A 27833-nucleotide genomic window follows, 5' to 3' on the forward strand; every position below is an offset into this window, starting at 1 on the left:
TAAATGACAAAAATGTTTAAAAATTCTAAAATTATTTTAATTGTTTGACCTGAGAAACCATTTTGCATTTTCAATACATTTTGAAAATAGGTATTTTGCATTTTGCATTTGAAATGCTTTTCTAAAAACCATTTTCCATTTTTCATTTCAAATGGTTGTGGGTACCCATTTTGCACATCTCTGGCTATGATCCACTCTCACCAGAGTTATCTAGTTAGTAGTAGGGCACCATTACCAAAGAACAAACATCCATAATAAAGCTGTAAGGAATATACATCATCTACCATGGGATACACATATTAAAGATATACTCACAGACACAAATACTTCTTTTTACGATTTTGCCAAAATATAACACCACAACTGCCATTCTACAAATAATTCAACACTTCTCACATACCAACACTAAACCAGTCTTTAATTCCGACATACACCAGCACAAAATAAAATACACTTAACGTCATCTACTTACATGACTAAATTTGGAATTAACTCCTTACAATACAACGCATTACTTTAACCTAAAACTTCCAGTAACGAACAAAAACATTGACAAAAGCTATTTCCTCAGCAGTTTTATTAATAAGTGACATATTCTTTCTTTGGAACTCTCGAACTTTAACTGTGTTTATTTCTTTTAATGTATTTATGAAATATTTTCCATTTAACTGTGTTAAGTTTGCCTAGTCTGTTTTGAAATCACTGTTCATTGAACTCCCTGTTAAACTCGTTTTCTTATGTTAAACAAAGTTCCTTTTATTTTATTAATGTTGTCTTTCCCGAAATGAGTTTCTTTTTAAACTCACTGGTTATTAATATTATTGCTGTTATTTTTGATGTATTATCACTGAATAAATAAATAAAAAGCTGATTTAAGCTACAACACGATTTAACAAACAGACATCAAGACAGTGTTCTAATATTCTTTTGTACTAACAGAAACTATCCAAACCTAGTTTATTTCAATAATTATTACGGGTGTCCATATTATTGAAAGAATTTCTTTTTTTTTCCTACGGTGGTGGAGACGAATGTATTGAGATTGTTAGTGACTAAAATACTGTACTAATTTTATGTATTATTTTGAATAAGATAGTATTTTATCTAAATATAGTGTTCAAAGTTATTATTATGCTACATGTTTTATAACTACTCTCATTATGTTAAATTTATTAAATAAATTATGACACTAAACAGATTTTGTTGCTAATATGAAGTTTGTATTTAACAATTTTATTTCATTTTCCTTATTGTAGTCCTTCCACGTAGAGTTTGTTATGACCTTACGACTCGTGACCTCTCACATTAAAGACGAATTTATCGGTGGTTGAATCGGCCCTGATGATGGACACTCAGGGCCGGCCTTACGTTAGCTGAATTGTAGCAGACCGCTGCGGGCGCCAAACTGCAAAGGCACTGAAAATACCCGACACCTAACAGTCCTAACAGGTTGCCCTTGAGATTATTTTTCACAAAAACTGTGCTACAAGAAAACAGAAATCATCCAAATATTATTGACTATGGTGATCAGCTACTTAGGCATCTAATAGTTTTGACAAAGGCGCTAAATTATTACTCGCGCCAGACACTGTTTGGCTCAGGACGGGCTCTGTTGTCCGAAAGGTTGGCTATAGACGGAAGAAGTGCAACACTGCAAATAACCCAAAAATTAACTACAATGAGATTGTAACCTTTCTGAAAAAAATTCTTAATACTGCTCAAGAATTCCAACTGCTCCCAATAAGTTGAGTCCATTTTTTTAATTTTTTTTTTATCAATGTTCGCATTCAAACTTAAATACTGGTATTTTTTTTTTTTTTTTTAAAGTTTGTTTTCATAATTAAATTAATTCTCAAAGTTTAAATTTTATTAAGCCCGCCAAAACGAGCGGAATCCGAGCGGTAAGAGGCGGGGTGTGGTGTGACGTCATTTGAACTGTGAAAACCACATCGCATAAGCATTTTGTATCGAAAAATTTGTAATTCTTCAACAAGGAATTCCAGTAATTTTTTTACCAATGTTAACCGTCTATTAGAATTGATGTTATTAAAAAAAAAAGAAAATTGATTAAGATTTCATAGTTAAATTAATATTTTAAGTTAGAATATTTGCTTTTCTCGCCCGGTACGGTACTTGTACCGTATTGCCGTCGCTACTTGTTGACGTTCCCCGCGCGAATTCAGGACCACCGCGCAGAAAAGTAAAGACCAATAGTAAAATAACGGTTTACAGCCCAGTTCACTGTTTGACTTTTCTGGGCGGCCGGCGGCCTGAAGTGTATCACATGCTATGTGACATGTATAATAATAAAAACTTCTAAGTTATGCAATAAACAACATATTATTATAAAGCACTATACGAATATGTATCTTTAGAAATCCATTTCATATAATAATAACAACAAATACGTACATATATTTGACAAACCCAAATAAACCTTTGGCCTATACACCTCTCTCATCTAAACCGACCATCTCTCATGTAATAGAAAGAGATGCACCATAGGTGATCTGTTGTACGTACAATCACGACACATGTGACGTCAGAATTCTTTCGACCAATCGTGGAGCGTATACAGTCTATTGCTATTGAATGCTTTTTCAAGAACGTTTAACTAATTCTAAGAATAATAATATAGAAATATATTTATATATTTAGAATCGATATTTTTTGATCTACATGAACATATTTTTTATAAGTCAAAATATTTTTTACTCAACTTCCTTATTGTCTGGAGCCCAGTGAGGCTACGGCATTCCCAATCAGAGTTACAGGCTGGTTATGTTATGATGCTGAAGGTAGTGGGGGGAAGTAGATGTGAAGATGAAGGTCGGGAAGTACCCGGTGGTCATTCACCGTTACTGAAAGTATCTATCACTCTGGAACTAGCCGCCAATATATAAAACCTACACATCGTCGCTGTGAAATCAAACCGGCATATCTGCAAAATGCATATTTTTCACTAGAGCGCTTTAAAGATTTCGCATATGATATTTTCCTTTTAACGTCCGTTTGGTTCACCTCAAAGCCACCTTATAATAATCCCCACAAATATTTGAACATCAAGTCATTATAAGTCTGCCTTACCCAGAATAAACATTTAAAGTTAATCTATAAATTTTAGATTATATAATTATCTAAAAATCATCCAAGCATTAATTTTAAAAACACTATGTAACAAAAAAAAAATAATAGTCAAAGCAATTGTTTAAGCAAATTGTAAGTTCCACAGGTATGGTATAGCGACAAACCACGTAACTTGTTTTATATACTACTTGAAATATAAAAACTTTATTCATACATTTGCACTAAATAAAAAATAAAAATCTTCTATTTTAGTAAAAGGCAATGTCCTTATGTGCTCATCTTAAGACTAAAAAAACAGTCGACCCGAGGGCATAAACTTTGGAATCACTCAAGGGTCAATACTGGGGCCACTCTTATTCCAACTTAAACTACATTTAGCTAGCGAAATCTTCTACACAGATGATACAGCAATATTTTACTTCGGAAAAAACTTATTTTGTATTATTAGAACAATTTCAAATGCATTTTTGTATAGTAAATAATTGGCTAGTTAAAATTATACTTACAATAAATATGTTAATGAATTAATTCGATTAATTAATTTAATTAATTGTTAATTCCAAATTTAAAAATTTAGGCGTATTAGATCTATCAAAAAATTTATATACAGGGTGCGCCAGAGAAACTTACTTATTTGAAAAAATTCCCGACCGTTGAGTTGGGCAGGTAGAGGGGCGGGAGGGGGCGCATCTGGAGGAGGACGTCCCCAAGTTTGTTTCCCATTCTCGTCAGTTGCCATTATGCTGTGGTCTAGAGAGCAGCGGGCATGAATTTGCTGCGACAACATTTCCCCAACCGCCTCATCTCTCTCCAAGACGATCTCCCATGGCCGGCGCGCTCTCCGGATTTGACTCCATGTGATTTTTTTTATGGGGTTATTTGAAATCTCTTGTTTATGTCGATCGACCACGAACCATAGATCACCTGAAGAACAACATTCCTGATGCTATTGCCAATATTCCGATTGATATGCTGAGAAGAGTGGACGAAAACTTCAAAAAACGACTTAACCAGTGTATGCGCGATGAGGGTCGCCATTTAAAAGATGTAATTTTTAAGACAGTATGAAAAAAAACTTGGTACATTGCATTTTCGAATAAAAAAAGAATTACAACAATAACTACAGTGCTTTTGTTTTTATTGAACTTTCAAATAAGTAAGTTTCTCTGGCGCACCCTGTATAAATATGTAAAAGTCGGTCATTCTGAATACATGTAGTATAATATAATATATTATATATTGAGGGATCAGTATATAATATATTGAGGGATCAGTAGGATTTATAGGTCCAGTTAGGAGTTCTACCGAGCCGAACCCTCTGATATGAAACATCTGGAGTCGGTGAATTATTTTGCCATTTGATCTCTGGTGGGTTGACGTGTTGTTCTTGTGTTGTTTTGTATTTATTATGCTTATATAATGCACTTGTATAATGTGAATTGACTATATGATCATTTGTGGAAAAGTGTGTGGAAGGGTTTAGTTTTTCCTGTGGGGAAGCTTTAACCCGGACATAAAGTCGGAAATAAAAAAGGCTTAAAATTAACCTTAAAAATAAGAAAATTGTCATTGACTAAATGGTATTTCTAAAAACTAATTTTAAAATTTTTAAATAAATAAAACTGTATTCGAATGGTGCCAAATATGTGACTTCATTGTATAAAGCTCAAAGCTTTAACGCATAAAAAAGCTCTAAGCTTAAATCTCGCGACTGCATTTGAGTGGCTCAGCTCTCTGAAGGACGATCCGTCAATTTTAATGAATTTATAAATATATTTATTTAAATTGTTTTGTGTTTTTCTTGAAATGTATTTGTTTGGTTTTAAGGTAATTTAAAACCAAAAAGAGTTTACATAATATATAAGAATATACAGATTACATAGAATAGAAGATTTAAAAATGCATATAAAAATATAGGTAACATGAAACATAATTTTTTTTTGTAAATTTAATTAAAATCAAATTCAATAATATAATTATTAAGTTCTGCAAGTACTTTTTGGTTTTTGTTATTGTTACAGCTGTTTTGGCTTTTAAGGCCATTTTCAAACTGTGGTTTTAGCCACGTTTAAACGACTTATTTATATGATTCTATTTTACCTCCTCCCAATTTAAAATGATTTATTACCGGTTAAACCGATTTACTGATAAAATAATTGTGACAATAGATTTCATATTCTGTGGGGTTATTTTGAAGTCTATTTTCCCCACATTAATGTTGTGAGAATAAAAATATTGAAATTGTTGTTCACATTAGTCTGTAAACTGTGTAACTTTAATTAAAAATCTCTATTACGCTAGACTATGATAAGAATCTACAAAAGGTGTAATAGAAAAACATTAATATAAAAAATTGATTATGCGGACAATCTACAAAGTACACTACATTCACCCCATGAAGAACTTATTTAAGGACTTCAAAGTACTCAATTATACAACAAACACTAGTCCTCCTACTACAAATTCAAAAATACGAAAGAATTTTTTTTTGAATCAACCTATAACACAAGATATTCCAACCAATCCAACTATTCTATTCCACCAAATTATGACTGAATCTCAATGGCTCAGTCACAATTTAATTTTCTTGCTCCTAAAATCTTCAACAATTTACCAATAGAAATAAAGTCAATTGCCAATTACGACAGGTTCAGGAAGGCGCTTGGGGATTTCTTGATGAGTGAGTGTGATAGTGTCGGTAACTGCTTCTTGGTGCTTTTTGTATTCAGATAGAGGTGTATATATTGTTTACATGTGTGAGGAATAAGATACATGTATGTAAATATACGTATGTTGTGTGCATGTATGTATATGCATATATGTATTTTTATATATTTGCGTGTGCATGTGTATGTATGTATAGTATATACATATGTGAACTACTTTATATATTTGTGTTTATTTTATAGGCAATTTTTGTGAGCTATTGAAAACATTTTTTTACCAATTTTCATTTTTTTTTTATAATTCTACCAAAATATGTTTAATATTTCTATTTTTGAGACCGATAATTCGTGGTGGAATTCCATTATAATATATTATAATAAAACAAATAAAAAACTTTATTCCACTTAATTTTATTTTGACCGTAACCGGTTTCAGCTCGTCAAAGCCGTGTCTGAAGATGGCTTTGACGAGCTGAAACCGGTTACGGTCAAAATAAAATTAAGTGGAATAAAGTTTTTTATTTGTTTTATTATAATATATTAAAATATGTTTACACTAGACTTAAATTCAAACTAACCATTCCTCCATTGGACACCATGAAACAGGCAGCTGCCTAGTATGTTGCTGTAATGTATCTCCTCTAAATAAATGTATTAATCGTGTAACATGTACTTATAAATAAATAAATCAAAGAGACTTGGCTCCCACTGTCAATGACAGCACGTGTCTTAATATATTTGATATATTGCTGAACTGTCCCAAACATAATTGTAGAACCGCCCGGAGCTATTATTGCCACCAGGGTTGAACCCGAAATATAATGTTCGTTATTGCCCGATGGTGCGACAGTAATATGCAATATTAAATGACGTTTTTTTGTTACAAACCTGACATGTAAATTTTGATACTTGATCTTTTATATGGTGCTGTTTCAAACAGTTAACCAACATTTTAATTTCTAAATATTGTCCCGGTGGGGGGTGTGTAATATTTTTCGATGGCGACTTTTAATTATAAGATCTTTTTTATTATAATCGTTCTTATAGCGGCGTAATTCTCTTGAAAAGTACTAAGTAACCGCTCTATACTTGACGTAGACTCGGTTTGCAAACATTTGAAATTAAGAGTTTTATCAACATAACGCGTGAAAATGGTTTTTTTTTACATTTTTTGAAAAGAAAAGATTGTGACCTTACTGGGGTACCCCGTTCTAAGGTCACATTGTATATGGTAATTTGTGTGAATTATAAATTGTAAATTTGGTAGGTACGTTAATTTTTTTTAAAGTAATTTTTGTAAACGTTCAAAATATGCAAGAGGTAAATTATAAAGCGAAATAATAGAAGGAAAACATAACATTATACAAGAAAAATGTATAGTGATAAAACATCAGAAGAAAAACATAATACAACGTTAATCATTGTTAGGTTGCAACATTTTATCTATATTCTTCCTTCCCGTATCCATAATCCATGTCTTAATACTTCTTTTAAAGACAGTTATTTTTTTAATGGTTTTTATTGCAAGAGGGAAGATATTAAATAGTTTTCTAGAGAAATATTTCAAATTATTTTGCCCAAAAGTCGTTTTAGTTGTAGGTTGGTGAAATGTATGTTACAATGAGGATCTTGTGAATCGACTCGTGTTTATGTGTGCAAAGTTATCCTGGTTCCTGAATGCATAAGTTAAAATATATTTTGATCATAATTGTCTCAGAGACATTCAGGGAATTAAAGGTATAATTTTTAAAATTGCCTTTTGTGCTGTGATGACTGGTTTTAGAATGGAATCGCATTAACTTCCACATCCGATAAGACCATATTGTAGATGAGATTGGCCTAAGCGTAATACATTTTAATTAGTTTGTTCTTTATCTAAAATGTTTTGTAAAGATAGGTTAGTTTTTTAAATTTGTTGCTTATATTTTCAATTTGGAGTTCCAAATTAGATTTTGATCGATAGTTATTCAGGGTTCTTTATCATTTGTATTTCATTCAATTTTGGGCAGTTGAAAGGATCTTCTTGGTTCGCGTTTAAACAATTTTTATGTTTAGGTTTTTATTGAGGTTATCTGTCTGTTTATTTTGATTTTAAATTTAATATATTTAGTTTTTGTGTCATTTGAGGTTAGTGAATTTGAATCAAGCCATTGTTTTACCCTATTCATTAATTTTTCAGCTTTTTTTAAAACTGTCTCCCACGACTTTCCATGGAAGAGAAGCACTGTGTCATCTGCGAAACTAATGACTGAATCGTGACAATTTAGATAACATAGTTAATTTATATATCAGGAATCATTTGGGCCTAAGACACTGCCTTGTTGAACACTTTATTGGATTTTTTACATTTTGAATCCCGACTAATTGTGATCTCTCTGATATAAAGCTTTTAAAAATATTCAGTTCACGTGCTGAGATTTCAATCTTTTTGAGCTTTTCTATAAGATATGTGTGATCAATTGTATCGAAAGCCTTAGATAGATCTAAAAATATGCCGATACACTTATTACCGTTATCGAGACTATGTTTTATACTATTTACAACAGAGGCTATTGCATTGGAATTCAAGCCGTATTGATTTTACTAAAGTATGAAGTTTGTTTCGAGATATTGAGTTAGCTGTTTCTAAATAACTTTCTCTAATATTTTTGAAAGATTATTAAATATTGTTATTGGTCCATACTTAATTATATCTGCTTTATTGTCGGTTTTAAAGATTGGTATAAAATAACACATTTTAAGCGTTGCAGTGAAGAATACATCTGTTCATAAGGTTGAGAAGTGGTTGGAGTACTTCATCCCTGATTGTTGAAGTTCATTCTTTTAGATAAAAGGCAATGATTGCAGTGCCGGCTCTGTAATTACTGACAAGCGATAATTATATTTTTCTATATTCGTTTATACATTACTCTCGTGTACAAGACTTAGATAATGAAAAAGTCACTTTATCACTGGTGCACGAATCAACGTTGCCGTTTTAGGAATTGAATTGCCTTAAGTACTAGTGATAACGTTTTTCATTTGCAATATCTTAAAATACAAAATACATAAACTGCTGTTTTGTTATCCATCCAACCTACTTTATAAGGAATGTAATGTTATGTGCATAAAACAGCTATATATCACTCAAATACTTTGTCGATTTTTTATCAATATTAAATTTGCTGAAAGAACACAACAAATGCGGACAACTAGAATTAGCTCTACATTGAACTTTGTGGCGGTACATACTAGAACTTCTTTTGGTCAAAGAAATTATTTATATCAGGCACCACTTATGTTTAATATTCTTCCAAATCATATTAAGTCTACCAATTCCTTAGTAACTTCTTAGACATGAATTCAGGTATATAATTTTGGTAAATTAAAAAATTGTAGATTTTCCTGAAATGAAACCATTTTAAATATTGAAGACAATATTAGTGATTTCTAAACGAAAATCTGAAACAGAAAAATCAGAAAAGGAAACGGTCACCTCTGGGACACGAACCCAGGACCCTTGTCTTTCCGGGACAGTGCTCTACCAACTGAGCTAATGGGACCTTATTCCCCTCGGTCACTTTTAACTGTATCATACTTCGAATAAGAAAAAAAACGAATAAGAAAAAATGATGACAATGTAAATAGTAGACAGGACCTCCGCTCTTGCTTTGATCCATTTTTTTTAGCTGAGTCAGTACATCGTTTTATTCAATTATTACATTAGTTGAAATTAAGTAATGATCCGAGAAAAAACTAGGCGAGTAATCGTTGACTATTATTGAGTCACGGACATAAACACATTTGAAGAAGTCGGCATAGTGAACTTTTTAAAGTTTTTACATTTCCCCCTCATAAATCTCGCTTTCGTTTAGGTTATTTTACAGTTAACTGACAATTGGCCACAGTTTCATGGTTGAAAAATTGAAAATTTTGTTCAACAGAAATAGTCCCTAACCCGAAAAAATTATCATACAGGAAGCATATAATTTTGTTTTTTTTTTTATAAGAAAGAAAAACAAACATTCCCGGATTACGAATAACCTGACAATATTTGAAAATCTACTACCACCGACCGGTCATGGTGAATTATATTTAATTCACCATGCTTTTTATTTTATTTTTTGTAAAAATAAAATAAGGTATTTTATCTCTCCTGATAAATTGATGTTTATCATTAATTTTAACTGCGAATGTGTTAAAGGGTTATAATGTTTATTGGTACTAAACACGTGCTCCATATTTATAGAAAACTCAAGATTCAAACATTAACCCTAAATAACCAATCCTTCCCTTATTGCTGTATTGATTTAGCATCTTGCTTATTCTTAATACCTTAAACATTTAAAAAATGATGGGTGTTATAATTCCAATAAAAAAGTTATTTTACAATATTATATTGCAGGTAGGTTCTTCATTGATTTTTCAGATTCTTCAGTTCAGATTTCGAAATAGACACTTATATTCATAGTTAATTCGAGCTCTAGAGATCATTGAACCAGAGATAAGACGGAAAGATAACCCAAATAAGTATTTTTCATGACTAGACCTTTTCCGTCACGCCGATTTGCTTTTGACAGGCCGTGTACTGACCAATAGTACGGTCAGATTTTGAACTGTACAGTTTGAAATCACACACTTCAACCATAATCACGGAGGGCCGTGAGCCGTACAATCGCATCGAAACGTTCATCTTGTCAAAACCAATGTGTGTACTATCGCCGGTTATTTATCGGAATAATCCCTTAAACGTATTTTAACGCAATTATCGCAATCCAATTCAACATAACGAGTGCTACCGTACAACGATCACCGTTCCAGTGCTGACAGATGATTCTCGAGATGCAGACTTCGTTCGCCACCCGGTAAGCTGACTGTGAATTAACCTTACAAATTGTGTTATCGCATTCGCCTGCCATAAGCCATAGGCGTTATCTATGCTTTATCTGTGTGGAATAGCCCTTTAAAATACGGCTATCCCAACCCTTGTTCGTTCCTCGAACAAGACCCGTGAAAAATCACAGATAGTCAGAAGTGATGGACACAAATATGATTTAGAACCGAAGACCCATTATGTTATACATCTCTAGATGATCTATTATTGGAACAGCTTCAAAATCCTTTCTTTAACAATCCTACACATTCATGTTATTTTGACTCTTGTACTGAAAAAATCGTCATTTCGGTCTCGATTTTTTATCTCCAGCGGACAGCCTCACTTGCGTTTGCGAATAGGAAAAAGAGATGTGCCGGTTTAACTACCTATATCATCAAAAATAGTAATTTCAGTTGTCTGTGCATCTTGCGTAGTTCTGTTTCAATTTGTTCTGAATTCAAGTGTCATTTGCAAAATTAGAACTGGTTGTGTGGAGAATTCAGATAAACGACAAAGTAGTTCAAAATTATTTTAATTGTCATTTTTTAAATTGAAACTGATTTGTCGAGAATTCTGACTGTCCCGCGATTTTACACAGTTCTGCGCTAGTTATTAACATGTAGTTAACATTCTGTGTCCTGTAGCCCGATTGCAATTTTTAAATGAAAAATTTATTTGTCGTATAAGTATGTTTATATAATAATAATAATAATAATAATAATAATAATAATAATATCTTTATTTAAGAAAGTTTACACATTACAACTATATATACATATTATGGTGTACATTAATTTGTAACTTTTATATTTAAGGTTATAAATTTAAACAAAATGAAGAACTATTAATACAAAAATAATATTTTGAAGGTAAATAGAAAATAAAAGCACAGTTGTGGTTTCTCAAATACCGCCTCACTAGGCTAGCCTGTGTTGAGGCAGAATTATTTGTGTTAGTTCCTAATACCATTGAACATACCTATACTTGTATTAAGAAGTATTCGCTCAATAATGTGGTGGTAATGTGGTGACTTCAATAACTGCAAATTTGGGTGAATGCACCGGTAAAGGCCCTATTCTTATTTTTAATCCAAATTTTTACATTATCTTGGAAATTTTTTTGTGAATCACATTGTTTTATGCTGTCTGGAAGAATGTTGTAGAGTCTTGTCGCAAAGTATTTAAAATTTCGTTGACCAAACGTAGTATGTGTTTTCGGAATTTGTAATAAGATTTTGTTATTGCTTCGAGTACATCGTGTATTTGAACTTTTTATGTAGTAATTATTTATATTTGAGTATAGATGAGTAAGAATGGTTTTTGCATATAGCTGCCGAACATCGAATACATTCATAATATTAAAAATTAGATTCGAGTCTGTAATTATAGGTAGCCTTAGAATTATTTTTAAAATTGTTTTCTGAGCCTTTATGATTGGGTCTAGTGCAGATGAAGTGCCGCCTCCCCATGCTATGATACCATACTCAATAATAGATTGGCAGACTGCAAAATAAATCATTTTCAGGTCTTGAAAGCCGAGAAAGTTTCGTATGATTCTAAAAAAGTGCATGGTTTTTCTAATTTTGTTTGCAATTATTTGGGTATGAAGGTTCCATTTGAGATATGGATCAATGGTGAGGCCGAGGTACTTCATCTGAGTAGAGCGCTCAATGTAGGGGCACTGACAGCATTCATCGGAATTCAAACACGAGTGTATTCTGATGTAGGCATCATCAGGAGGTTGACCAGTAATATTAATACTAGGTGTGACATATTTAGTTTTCTCTGTGTTCAGTGTGAGCGTGTTTATATCCAACCATTTTTTTACCATGCTTATGTCCGTTTCAGCTTTTTTGTAGACAGCTAGCCAAGTGTCAGCTTCAAGCAGTAAGACGGTGTCATCGGCAAAACTAACGATTTTCCCCTGAATATTAATGTTGCATAAGTCGTTAATATACAACAAGAACAAAGACGGACCTAATATACTACCTTGTGGTATACCGTAGTTAGATGAACAAGTGTTGCTAAGTATGTTATTTATTTTAACTTGTTGCTTGCGCTCATTAAGGTAACTTTTAAAAAAGTTAAGTTCGTTTCCCGTAATACCGATTTGTTCAAGTTTGTTTATTAATTTATTGTGTGATATTGTATCAAAGGCTTTGGAAAGATCTAAGAAGATTGAAATACATTTTTTCCTTTTATCAAGGTGTTTTACAATGAAATCTGTGACAGCGGCAATAGCGTCCGAGGTGCTCTTGTTTTCTTGAAACCCGTATTGATTTTCTGAGATCAGTTTATGGCTCACGAGGAATCTTACCAGCTGTGAGTTGATGACTTTTTCAAATACTTTTGATAGGCTTGTTAGTAGGGTTATTGGTCGGTAATATTTATATCAGTCTTGTTTCCTGTTTTAAGTATAGGAATAACGATACCTTGTTTAAGATTTGAGGGGAAGTGGCCCTGAGTGATACTAAGGTTTATTAAATGTTCTAGGGGCAATGCAATTTCCGTAGACAGCGTTTTCAAGATCTTGGTTGTTATGCCATCAACCCCGGCTGAAGAAGTGATTTTTAGGGAATTGATAATTTTTAGAATCTCTTCTTCTGACACCGTTTGGAAATTGAGTCTTCTGTTGGAGTATTGAAGTCCTGTTTCAGTAGGTTGAACATTCCCATAATTTGGTAGACGAGAAGCAAGATTTGAACCAATATTAATAAAGAAATTATTGATGTAATCCGCAACGACCTTAGGATTTTTTGATGTGTCAATAATTTTTCCATCAATGGAGAGTTTTTGTATGTCCTGTTTGTCTTTGGCATTTTGAGTATTTGTGGCTTCTCTTAGAATTTGCCATATTTTTTTGGGATCGTTATTGCTTCCTTTGATTTTGTCTCCATAGTAGATTTCTTTTGCCTTTCTAATGACTTCCCCGCACGTATTTCTGTATCTTTTATAGATGTTTAATGAGATTACGTCGTAAGGATTGTCTTTCACTTTTTTGTGAAGTGCATTTCTTCTGCGAATGCAGTTGATGATTGAATGACTTATCCATGATTTCAAGGGATTAATTTTGTTTGGAATTTTTTTTGACAAAGTTGTGGTATTATTACTTAATTCATTTTTCAAAAAGTCAACAAAATATCTCCATGCATCATCTGAGTTTTTTATTTGGAAAAGCTCTTGCCAAGATTTATTTTTAATTGAGGTTTTTAAATTTTCAAAGTTAATATTATTGTATATAAGAGACTGATCTCGTCTATTTTGTGTGGTGTCGGATTGCAAAGTGAAGATTGTTGTGTAATGATCTGTAATAGTTGAATTTTAAACGATGCTTTTGTTTTGTTTATTAGTTTTGACCATTATGTGATCAATACATGAACTTGATTCATTGACTATTCTTGTTGGTGTATTGATGGTACTAATTAATCCATGGAATTCTAACATGTTCAGGTAGTCGTGACATTGGTGATGTGGATTATTTGGGAGTATGTTGATATTTAAATCTCCCATAATTATCAAATTTTTAGTATGGGAAAGATTGGATAATATGCTATTAAGACTGTTTAGAAATGGTGTGATATTACGATTCGAAGGAGAGCGGTAAATTGCTAGAATGCAAGTGTCATTATTGTATTTTATTTGCAAACAGTTCGCGCCAGTAATGTCTATTTCCGTTACAATGGGGTTAAGATCATTTTTTGTGTATACGACGACTCCATCGTTCTGGCTATCATGTTTTGTCGAATTGAAGGAAGAGTAGTGATTTATTAATTTTGGAGTATAAATGTTTGACAACCAACATTCCGTGAGAATAATTATATCGAAGTCTATATTAAGGTGGTTAAGCTGTATCTGGAGTTCATTAAAGTTTTTATTAATTGACCTAATATTTTGGTGCATAATTGTAGTGTTATTTTCACTGTATACATGTTTTTTAATCCTTTTTGTTATAAAACATGTTTTATTCTGTATTCAAAGGTACTGTACCGAAATAAATAACAAAACTTGAAGACTCGTGAATGTAGTTTGTCTAGGGTTAAACGTGCACTCACAGCACCGGCTATTGCTAAAACGATTTTATATTTAAGTGGCGAGATATATTTGTTTAATTCACTTGATCGTCAATTTATAGAAACAAATAATATAAGGGATAACTACGAATAGGAGGTCTATTTATTTATTACAAATCGACCAGTATGTCTAATGTTCGAAAACATAAAACAAACCTTCTCAATCGCAAATATTTTGCGCTTGATCGTATCAAGAAAGTATTTGGCACTCGTGACTTTGCTTTATTCCCTGCAAGGATTTTGGGTCTTTGCGTTGGCGTCATGCCTTTTAATTTCACCGTCAAGCCTGGAAATTCCAGAGTGGTTCCAAACATTCCTTCAACTGTTGTGGCAATTGTTAGTGTATTGTCCTACACGTATTTTTCAATAAAATTATTATTTTTTGAAAATGGATTCCAGACGGTAAATTCGACATTAAAAAAAATGCAGGAATTCAGTGCTCTTATCAACTTTTCTCTGGGACTTGGTATGGTGATTATTACGTCTTTCTCCGCAATTGCGTCGAGACACGCGGACGCTAGGACCATGGAAATTTTGGCCGAACTTGATGAGATATTTGCAGAAGCATGTGAAAAAAATGATTTCTCAAACATTACAATGAAACAAATCCGCAATTCGGGAGTGTTTTTGCTTTTACAAGTAGCGCAGCTATTTTTTTACGTGTGGGTCTTGTTTCCGGTACACACAATTCCATCACTTTATGTGCTATGGCATTGTTGTATTTGTACCGATTGTCAGAAGCTGCACAACTCTCATAATATTCACGTCATATGTATCTGTTTTGACTGAAAATTTAAAGTGTTTAAACAAGCTCTTATTAAACATGCTGACGAGACATGATGTGGGTAATTCAGAACCATCATTTATTGCCAAAGCTCGCCGCGAACATGCATTACAAAATGAACCTCTTTATTACATGTATTTGCAAACGCAAGACTATTCAACAAGATTGAAAATTTTGATGCGTATTCATGACAGGATTTGCGATTGCGCCGACAACATTGACATAGCTTACGGGGTTAGAAATCTCGCTGTGATTTCTTATGGTTTTGTATGTGCAGTTTCATCTGTCTTTGATGCTTTGTCAACCGGCATCAATATTTTGATTATGAATTCAGTACTTCACAGTTTAGAAAATTGGGTGGTTGCCATTTATTTGACCCAGTATATTAGTTCTTCGTTTGTGCTGAAAGAGGGGGTAAAAGCATGTGAAGAGTGTTACAGCCAGGTAATATAATATGTGTGTTTGAAGATTATAATATTGTGTTTTGTTTTTTGCACTTCTCTACTTCGAATACATTTCTTTAATTGCCACCCTCTGTGCCGATTATTACAGGGATTTTATAAATGCAATTTATATCCTATTTTATTGTAATAATATTTTTATTGAATTTTATTTAACATTAACGGGTTGGTTAAATTATATTCATTGAACAATTTAATAATTAGGTTACAGCCCAATAACTAATTTTCATAAATAAGTACAATACGTAATACATAACACAACACATGGAGAAAAATAAGTATGGATGATTTATTAAAATCCTTTTAAAAAAATTTGTGGCACGCCATTTCCTAACAAACTATCAGTACATTCAGAATATATCTGGCAACGTATTCACGCAGCTGAACTTATCCTGAAAAATATAAAGACGAAATGTGGAAAATATCAGAATTTTTATGAACAATTCGTTCAACAAACCTGTCAATTTGTTCGTTAAAATTTGACCAGATTTTCCACAAATTTGCAGTATTTTAAATCAGTAAGTTTTCAATAAGTATTTTGTTTATCTACTAATTATGTAATAATAATTATATAATTAGTAGATAAACAAAATAAAAATACCCCAAAAATCAGGTAATAATCAGACATATAGTGATTACAAGATATGCAATCAAAATTTTGCTGAATAGAGAAACAGCTGCAGCAATCAGTTGACAATAGTTTAAAATTTTTTTTTTGACGCGGCGCCTCCAAGAGTATGTGTGTACTGGAGATAAATCTACGAGGGATCCAGAAACATGAAATCCGACAACTGTACGTGACATCTAGATAAAATTGTCAAAAATTATTACAATTTCCTAAGGGACGGATGCAACCGTACGGGGATGTAGATGTACCAAAATAGCGCCTTTAAGGCTGGCCGCATACATACGTTTTCCGTATTCGTTTTCCGTATTCGGACATCCGAATGCACGGAATTAGTAGAAAATAAATTAACTGCCGCACACGTTCGTTTTAGTTCCGAACGGAACAAATTCCTTACGCACGTTCCGAATGCGAGCCGGCGCGTTCGGAGAAACCGAATGGAAAAAAACCTAATGACGTCATGTGGAACGCAGCTCTTGCATAAATTTTGTTTGTGTCGACGCAAACGTTCGGAAATTTCCGTTCAGTAATTCAGTGTTGCCAACGGATCTTGACCTAATATCGCCGTTTCTCATACATAAGGTAGCGTAAAGTAGCCGAATTTGCTGTTAGGTGGGACATGTTTAAAATTGATGTTTTTACGTGAAAATAAAAATTTCGTGTTTTTTAAGTAGCTTAATTGGCGACCAGTCGCCTTTTAGATTTTTTTCGGCGCCGATTCTCGCTCTGAGTAGCCTAAATGGCGATATATCTCCCTTGTTGGCAACACTGGTACTGACGTTTATACATTCCGAATGAAGAAAAACGAACGTTTGCGCTAGTCTCATGGAATTCCGAATACGGAAAACGAATTCGGAAATCGAATACGGAAAACGTATGTATGCGGCCAGCCTTATATATTCGAAATTAACCACCTTTTAATTAGTCCCAGATGGATAAACCAAAAGGGGGCCTTGAAAATCGGGATCGGATTGAAATTATTCAAATAAAATGTTATTGTCCATTGTAAAGACTCGTGCAACGTAAAAAGAGAGACAAATCTGAAAGAAATTGTAACCATCCAACCTTCTCCTCAAATGAAACAGTAATTCATTAACTCTTGTTTGACACAAAGCTCCCAGATTTACGACCCTTGGGGAAAACTGAGCAACTGGTGCAACCATTACAGTTATATTTCTTACTTGTTTTATTACTGTCTCTTAATGCTTAATCTTTCACTTTTTGTTTTGTATGAAAAAATAATTACAAGAATATATATGAATATTTATTCTCTCTATGGAATCTGTGGGATTACACAAGCCCACTTTCCGAAAATAAAACATCATTATTATTCGCATATGGCCGATTAATTTGGTGCAGCGCTTCTGGATAGGCCAAAATTGCGGTATTTTAGATTTATGTACCTACTGATTGAGCATGCATTATTTGTAAAATATTTTTCCTCTTTCCACAGGCTAAAGAAACGGCTTCCTTAGTGAGCAGATTGAGCACAAGAGAATTGGATAACAAAACTAAACAGATGGTAAGACTAGTTATTTCCGTTATGATGATTGATTTTTGGGTTACCTAATGTTCGGTATACATACGCGAGCCGAGCTGCCAGCGAGTAGGGACTGAATCTTAACCGGTTTCGGCGAATAGCTTTCCTGTCAGCCTTTCGAAAAACACAAAGCAGTTTGCATCTCATATTGGGACGGCGTTGATTGTGGTTCGCATTGTTTTTTGTTCACAAGAACCGACTCAGGCATCTATTATTATATTTAGTTGGTCCTTTATTTAGTTAAACTTTAATGGTTAGAAGAAGACATAATAAAACTGATTGATATTTATAAAATCAAATGTTTATATCCATAAGGACCACATTAAATTGTAATTTGATGTTAAAACCAAATATTTACTCCGAGTTCGTATGCATTTTAGTATAAATTTAATTTAATTTATAAAATACTCTTTAAACAAAATTCAATGTTCGTATGTGTGTGCCCTATAGACTCAAAAACTACTCGACCGATTTCGCTTTGTTTGGAATTTGTTCTTATTAGTGTCACGAGTGTTAATAAAAGAAGTCAGGGAGGCTGGAGAAATACTTATGTAATATATAGAAGAAGTCAGGGAGGCTGGTGAAATACTTATGTAATATATAGAAGATGTCAGGAAGGCTGGAGAAATACTTATGTAATATATAGAAGAAGTCAGGGAGGCTGGAGAAATACTTATGTAATATATAGAAGAAGTCAGGGAGGCTGGAGAAATACTTATGTAATATCTCTACAAAGTCGAAATAAGACGGCCTCCGCGATTGAGAATTAAGGCTCCCGACTATCAACCCAGAGGTCGCGGGTTTAAGTCCCGACTTGGGCAACTACATTTTGTAATTGAATTTGTGTTGTTTCAATTAAATAATTGAAAATAATATTATACATATAGTATAAATGTCTGCGGCAAGTTCCAGAGTAGTAGAAACTCTCAGTATTGCCCTGGTGTAAGACTGCCATTCAGAATTGAAACATTAATTGAAATGGCTTAAGACGTATTTGGTGACAGGATCAGAATAATCAGGTTCTTCCCCACTTTCCTCTCCTCCATCTACTTCTGCTCCATGCGACCTTCGTCATACCACAGTTGGAGATGCCATCGTCTCACTGGCTCCAGAAGACTTCTCCCCAGACATACCATGCGAATATTTGTCATGTGAGAGTGGATCACTCTGAAAAGTGACGCAAATACACTATTTATTTTTCAAAACAAATAATTTGGGTAAATTATTAAACAAATGATTTGTGAAATAAAACAAACAATTAGTCTATTAACATTTAGTCTAGTCGAGAGCCTCGACCACGGAGGCCGTCATTAATAGATATCATAAAATATACCACATTCTTACAGTTGAATAACAGTATTATATTTATTTTTGTTTTTATGTGAATACCGCTCCGGAGTCTCAACCTCTCCCAACTGTCTGCAGCGAGAGATACTACGGCCGGCATTACGATATATTTAATATTAACTTTGCGAATTTTGTGGATCACGTAAAAGACTTATTTCAACACTATTCCTAAATGGAAGTTATATTTTTGTAAACCAGTCAAATCGCTGTATTTTCAAATTTTCTGTTCTTGTAATTTTTAATTTTGTTTCTTGCATATATAATTTTTTAATGTAATTTAATTTTTATTATTTCTTTCTCACGTTTCAAAACTGTTTGTCACTAAAATTGTACCACCTACATGTAAAAGCCCTCTGGGCGTTAAATAAATAAAAATAAATAAATAACCAATTGGGATATGTTGTGAGGCTGAAGGTAGTGGGAAGGGGAAGTAGATGAGGAAGAGGAAGTTAGGGAAGTCCATGGTTATTCAGATTTGGTCATTGAGCACGACTAAAGCCATATCAAGCAACTTTTCAATTCTAAAACTAACTAACTAACTAACCATCACGCCGTTTCCCCGCAGGGGTAGGCAGAGAGGACGGACCGCCAAACAACTCGGTCTTGGCACACACTCCTTGCCTCATTCACATTCATACATCGTCTCATACATACTCTTCTATTGTTCTGACTCTTGACATGGCCCGACTCAAGTATCTGATTCACTTGGTCGTGCCATGTCTTCCTCGGGCGTCCCCGACTTCTGCTACCATTCACATTTGCATGGTATATTCTCCTTACACTCCTTTCTTCGCTCATTCGCTCTACATGCCCAAACCATCTAAGCGTCCCTTTCTTGATCTTACTCATTACGCTTACATCAGCCTTGCACTCTTTGCGGATATCCACATTCCTCACACGATCATACATGGTTTTACCACACATACGCCTCAGGGATCTCATTTCAACAGCATTCAATCTACTTTCATCCTTTCTTTGCCAGTTCCATGCCTCACTTCCATACATCAGGGTAGGTACCAGCACTCCATTGTGGACTGCTAACTTCGCTTCTTTGGACAATTTTTTGTTAGCGCCAACTGCGTTCAGTCCTCCATTAATGGAGTTACCTGCATTTACTCTTCTTTCAATATCTCTGTCAGCCTTCCCATCTTCCACTCTGGAATGTAACGCAACTATTTTAGAGAGAGTATTTTAGAAGATGAAGAGAAATTTAGGAAAGTTCCTGGTTATGCAGAACTAGTCACCGAACACGACTAAAGCCATTTCAAGCAACGTTTCAATTCTGTATGGTGGTCTTACAATAGGGCGATACTGAGAGTTTATTCCAGTCTGGAATATGCCCTTGGTTGTTTGTTTTTTGTTCGTTGGCGATCTGCAGTCATGCTTGACAACAATAACTAGGTACCTATAGATAAAATCTTTATCGATCAAACGTACTAGCTACCCTGGCTATCACTCGTTCTTGGTTTAACAGCTTGGCTGTATTTTGTTTGTTGTGGTAGAACGGCCCATCAGAATGCTGTAGTACCTAGTGGTAATTGGTACTAAAATTTTCTTATCTCTGCCCTTCGATTTTATTGCTTTACCTCATTGTATCCGGCTAAGGAATTACAGTAGGGGGGTCTATAACAGTAAAATCGATAACAAAGCAATATCAGATCGATAAGCTTTACTGTCGTCGATTTTTAGCCTTACGTGTAAATTACCCTACGGTAGCAATACTGGCGGGTGTCTGGATCGAAATTCCTAAACGTCAAACGACTTACATGAACGCATCGAATAAATTTCCGATGTCGAAAAGAAATATACTCACTTTTTGTACTTTTTAATTTATCACACTAAAAAGAGAATTAGTTACTTGTTCAATGAGGTCTTCAGCTGAAACTCGTGATATTTTGAACAACTTTCTGAATTCACTTTTTTCAAACTCGAACGGATTCAATCGATAGTGTACACGGTGTGTTTCAATTCGCTTCGTTAGTCTGCCTCCGTTCATTAATAAGACAATATCAACAATATATATAATTCTTATAAAAATGTTTAAAAAAATGTAATATAGTAACTAAATAAAAAAAAAAAAAAAAAAAAAAAAAATATACTTTTCCATATCGAAAGTTATTCTTTCAAAAGATGTGTATATTGACAGTTAATCGAAGCTCAGTGTCAGCCAATTTGTCATTTGCCACCGACTGTCGGAATACTTTTGTTTCAATAATTGCTCACTGTGCTTGCATGTATCGCATAACGATGCCAAATAACCACATATGACGAATAAAGTCAATATTGTTTTGACATGAGGTTGACTGTGCTACACCCCCTGATCTGCTGCTATCCCACGCCGCTTAAGTGCCGCATGAGCGATGCCTTCTCCTCATTTTGACAATGCATTCGTAACATAATATTATTTCTGGTGTTCTTGTTTGTTTCAGTTGCTTCAATTATCCGTCACCTTATTGAACAGACCTCCCTCATTTACTGCTTGTGGCGTTTTTACCCTGGACACTCCGCTTATCTTAGGGGTAAGAAAAGTACTTCAAATGAAATCATGAAAGAGCTCTTGCTAAGCTGAGAAATACGAGAATTAAAAATATTTCCTTAAAAAAATAGAGCATCCCAAAAGAAAATCAAAACATTTTATAATTTTTATGAGTTTTAAGTTTTATTTTTAGAATTCCGTTTTAAATGTTTACAAACAAGAATATGCAATTATTCAACAATGAAATAATTTATTAAAATACATGGATAATCTTTACAAAAAAAAAACAGCAATTTAATAGGAAATTAAAAAAGGTAAAGAAATCAAAGTAACTCGTCAAAAGATTTTATATTTAAGCACCATACTATAATATTAACAAGCCCCTAAAGGGCACACAAACTCCAACGGCTCGGAGGGCTTTGAAGCAGAGAATGGACGGTTATCTCGAGAGTATTTCCTCCTGGGGTAAAAATAATCTCGTCGAATTTAATGTTTCAAAGACCCAATCCTGTCTAATTACGTCTAAAAGGGATCCAAATGATAATCTAGTCTCCTTCAACGGAAGCAACCTTCCGAACAGGCCTTCCATTGATATGCTTGGTATAACTATAAGTGACCAGCTCAGGTACGGGGGCTCCATCGAAGCCAGAGTAAAGTTGGCCTCTCAGAAGCTGGGCGTACTGTACAGGGCCCGCAGATACTTTAATAATACACAACTGCTGACCCTGACAAATCGCAAGTGCGCCCTACTGTCGAATTTAGCAGCCATCTCTGGTCCGGAGCCCCTAAATACCTGAAAAAAACCCTTGACTCTGTGCAAAAACAGGCGGTCCGTTTGATAGATTCCCCCATCTTAACAAGCGGACTGCAATCTTTAGAGCACAGGCGTCAGGTAGGTATGCTGTCCTTGTTCTATCGGTATCACAATGGAAGATGCTCTGAGGAACTAGCGTCATTGATCCCTTCGGCACCGGTGCGTAGTCGGGATACACGCCAAACGCGCGCCCAACATTTTTACACGGTTGACATTTGTCACATGAGAACGGGTCGCTTCTACGATTCGTTCTTAAGTTCAACAGCTCGGCTGTGGAACGAACTGCCGGCCTCTGTGTTTCCTCCCTCCTACAACATGGGACTCTTCAAGACCCATGTTCGCTCCTTCCTCTCCACAAAAAGACCCTCCACACAGCATCCCCAAAGATGACATAGGCCCCAAGGGAAATTATTTTCTTCAGGGCCTCCTGTGTGGAGTTAATATAAAAAAGAGCAAAATCACAGAATCAACTGCCAAAAATTAATTCAACCTTTGCCAAAAATCACGAATCCTTCCTAGCACCTTACATCTTCAACACCTTCCTAAAAGAAACCACTTACTGCAACACTCATAAACACCCAAAAAGTTTATTTAACATTTCAACACATGGTTAGGTTACTACATAAAAAAGGGCATACTCGGAAATTAAAAAAGGTATTGGTAAAGAAATCAAAGTAACACGTCAAAAGATGTTATATTTAAGCACCTATATATAGATATAATATTAATAGATAGTCTGTAAGAGGTTTCACCACAGTTTGGTAAAGCCTTCGGAAGATGAAACAGCTGTTATTATTACATAATTACACAGTATTGAAATATTTAATTAAACGTGATAAACTAATACGTTTTGAATGGTTTTTAATTTATTTCAACTAATAAGGGATATGTTGTCGTATTAAACCATGTGCGTAGCAGTATAATAAATATATTCTCGTTGATTGATTTTACGTATTCGCAAATAATCTAAGGGAAGTTTAGAAATTCATAAAGTACTGATTTTTTCTAGATGGTCTCAACCACTGCAACATATCTGACTGTTTTGTGTCAATTTGCTATCACCTACCTCCGCGATAGGGAACAAGCTGTGGTTCGAGCAGATTTCCAGGTTTCAGGATAGAGTTCCTTGAAAAAATTCTTCAAGTGTTTTCTTTTATCTTTTTAACCAAATCTTTTAATGCTTTATCTTGTTTGATTATTCAATATACGAGTGACCACATCGTAGCAAGCTAAATATACCATTCCTAAATAGTATGGCGTCCAAAAAAATATTACGCCAAATGCAATGAATTGTGTGATGGATTGTAGTGTTTGTCTCTTAGTAATTTTAAGACTTTTCTTAAGACTTTCTTAACACATGTGAAAAACAGTTTTCATTCAAACCGCACTTTTTTAAAGGTTTTTTGCAATAAATTTTTACTGGACTTAATTATTAACATACTCATATATCTGTATATCAGAGATGTGCTTTATTTCAAATAAATCCATTTCAAATGGAAATGCAAAATGCAAAATGGGTATTTTCCATTTTGCATTTTAAATGCTTTTCTAAAAACCATTTTGCATTTTGCATTTTAAATGCTTTTCTCAATGCATTTTCCATTTTAAATGCTTTTTGCAAAATTCTTCCTACTATCTCCACTCATCTTTTTTTCATAAGCCCCAAATATCAGTCGGTCCTCAACCTCGCTATGAGAGATAATTTACATTTGTCAAGTTGCTCCCTGGTAGGAGCCCTGGCAATTGAGTGATACCATTTCAAAAAATACTGATTCAAATAGGTACTGAACATGGGGCCATGACTCTGTAATATTAAATGTTAGATAGCAGTTTCTATGTTTTTACGTTGGCAACATTAGTTTAATAATCCGTAGTCGTGGTGTTTTTGGATTTACTATCATGTAATATGTTTGTTCTACATTGATGTCCAATATTAAATGACAATTTTTTTTTAAATTCTATAATTATTTTAATTGTTTGACCTGAGAAACCATTTTGCATTTTCAATGCATTTTGAAAATAGGTATTTTGCATTTTGCATTTGAAATGCTTTTCTAAAACCCATTTTGCATTTTGCATTTTCAAATGGAAAAGTTTTGACCCATTTCCATTTTGCATTTCAAATGGTTTTGGATACCCATTTTGCACATCTCTGCTGTATATATATCGGGGACCTTGGCTTACAGAACGCAGCCTAAATAATCGATCTAGATAACCAACTTATTGTGGCATATTCCTGCAGTTGCTGCTAGACCCATATATTCCCATTGCGATAATTTACGATGCTCATATTTATGCAGTAAAATGTATGTTTAATAAATCCTTCAAATTGTATCCACTGTGTTTTATTATTTTTGCTGTTTTAAAACAATAGAAATACATTTTCTTTATATTTCCTTTATTGTTTTTGTGTTTAATTCGTAGAACTTCATTTAAGCTTTTCAAAAATTTAATTGAAATCAAGTTTAACAATATAATTATTAAGTTCTGCAACATTCAAAGAACATATAAGATATCATAATAATAAATCAGTTTTTCAAAATTTGCAAAACATCTCTTAGTGAATAATCACGTCCCGCTCGACAACAAAGAACTTAAACTCTTATAAATAGAAAGAAAGGGCCTTAGATTAAATTTACTTGAACAATTAGAAATCAATAAAAGAACCAATGACCCTAATATAACATTAATTAATAAAGTCAGGAAAATTATTTATTCCCCGCTTCTAAGTATGTTCACAAAACCTAAACAATATAACACATTTTAATAAATTAATAGGAGCCACATCATTATTAAACAATTAAGATATCATTAATTTGGGGAAAACAGACTTCAAAATCAGCCCCAAAGAATATGAAATCTATTGTCACAATTATTTTATCAGTAAATCGGTTTAACCGGTAATAAATAATTTTAAATTGGGAGGGGGAAAATAGAATCATATAAATAACATATTATATTATAACGTGGTTAAAACCACAGTTTGCAAATGGCCTTGAAAGCCGAATCAGCCTTAACAATAACAAAAACCAAAAAATACTTGCAGAACTTAATAATTATATTATTAAATTTGATTTAAATTTAAAAAAAACAATCTATGATAAACATTAAAAAATTGATCTATTTCTGAGTGAATCTACTTGAAAGCCGAATCAGCCGTAACAATAACAAAAACCAAAAAATACTTGCAGAACTTAATAATTATATTATTAATTTGATTTAAATTAAATAAAAAAAAATAGAAATACAATCTATGATAAAACATTAAAAAATAATCTATTTCTGAGTGAGTATTTAATCCAATAATTACTTTTACAAGAGAAAAAATAGTTTCATTTATCATTGTTTTTGCCCTGGGGAAGATTGCCAGTAGCGGCGCAAGTCTTTCGCATGTAAAACACATGTGCTATTGTGTGAAGCATTGCTGTGATCACAATAGGCGATTCAAAAGTGGATGAATCATGGAGTAAGGAAGGAATCCGACTTACCCCTTTGATGTTCTTCAAAGATGTTGATGGTTGGTTTCACTCACAAGAGATATGATTTATTTCACACACAAGCTTCCATTATATCCATGTTGGATAAGAAACACACCGAGGAAAACAAATATGTTCACTGCACAGGCCTTCTACCCCGATTTGATATCAATAAAAAGCACTGATCACAAAGAGATGTTAATCAAACAGGCTTCATCAATAAACTGCTTTGACAGTCACTTTTATTGTTGCAAAATGTCAAACACACACGTGGGTATAGTCGGATAATGACAGGTACTTGTAGGTAGAATAGGATGGGAAAAGATTGCAAGGACAATGTTAATGGAAGATTAATAGTTGCGTCAACATTTCCGCCCAACTAATTTTTCAACAAAATTAACAAACAAAAATAGCCCCGGTACTACATATTAGATCAATCAAGATATAATAAAAATTAGAAGACGAAAGCACACTGGCTGTCTTTTGGGTACTTAAAAATAGTCACGGACTATGTTATCAACCAAAATAAACAAAGAAAATTATTAGGAGACGCAAGCACATTGGCTATCCTTTGTGTATTTATCAAATAAGAAGAAAAAAAAAATATAAAAATGAAAACCAAATCTGAAAGTATTAATACGCTTGCGTCTGGACGATGTAGGCCCTTTGATTGGTCAAATTAAAATTGTCTATTTCGGGTAAATTCAGCTAACTTAAAATTAAGACACGATTTCATACTAAAATAGGATCGCCTCATAATAATACGAGATTTCTTCAAAAACATCGTTTCTGCTCATATAATTTTTAGATAATATCGAAGAAAATATGTTTCAGAAAGTTCATAATCCATTGGATTATTTACATTACAGTGAAAATTATCCACAGTTACGTGATTATGTTTGACGTTTATAAAAAAATCACGCGTTCCTTCAATGGCCGATACGCACGGCTATAGATCAGATGGCCGACAGAGCGCACCTCTAACGGTATAAAAACCAACCAAATGAATGGCGCGAATATTTAAATATGCAGCTCACAATATTTGACTACTTACGATTAACAAGCGTTTAATAAGAAGATTTCTCCTGGAAGCTTATCACTTTGTAATGGCATTTTTCATAATTATTTATATTTTTTTTGTTTATCAATTATATCTGATTTTATATTGACATGTTTCCTAATTTCTAAAATTTCAAAATTATTTATTTGCGATGCTTTATATCCTTAGTGAAGTATTTTAAGACCTGAATTTTTTATCGAAAGTGTGATCATTTTTCAAACTCAGATTCAATATTTCCATTTAGAGCCCTGCGATATTCTTTAGTTCTGACTTGAGCCATTGTTTATTTCTATCTTTAGAAAGATCGTTTGAAGAGAATATGTTTAATTTTTTTATTTAGTATTTCAACTATCAATTTATTAGAATAACCGTTATTAAATTCTATTTGTCTTATGGATTTATTGTTTTATGGTTATATGCTATTTGTTTTTTTCAGGTCTTAAAATACTTCACTATAAATAATTTTGAAATTTTAGAAACGAGGAAACATGTTAATATAAAAGCAGATATAATTAACAAGAATTTTTTATAAACTCTCTTTTAAATATTTTCCCACTGAACAGGTCTTTCCCG

The 27833-nt window shown here is 33.4% G+C and overlaps 1 protein-coding gene across 2 annotated transcripts in view; it reads left to right on the forward strand.

Annotated features, from left to right (window-relative positions):
• Nucleotides 1-27833, forward strand: part of LOC149412131 (uncharacterized) — a 66842-nt gene that overhangs the window by 22044 nt on the left and 16965 nt on the right. The window contains exons 3-5 of one of the 2 annotated variants that reach the window (XM_089646262.1): nucleotides 18001-18069; nucleotides 21864-21953; nucleotides 23734-24175. The exons of the other annotated variant lie outside the window; for it this stretch is intronic. Coding sequence (XP_089502388.1) covers nucleotides 18001-18069; nucleotides 21864-21953; nucleotides 23734-23844 — 270 coding nt within the window. The 3' untranslated portion in view covers nucleotides 23845-24175. Of the gene's footprint in view, nucleotides 1-18000; nucleotides 18070-21863; nucleotides 21954-23733; nucleotides 24176-27833 lie in introns of those variants that run through there. 2 annotated transcript variants of the gene reach the window in all.

The sequence above is a fragment of the Hesperophylax consimilis genome, chromosome 24 (assembly GCF_061612785.1).
Source record: "Hesperophylax consimilis isolate HC1 chromosome 24, BYU_Hcon_1.0, whole genome shotgun sequence".
NCBI lineage: Eukaryota > Metazoa > Arthropoda > Insecta > Trichoptera > Limnephilidae > Hesperophylax > Hesperophylax consimilis.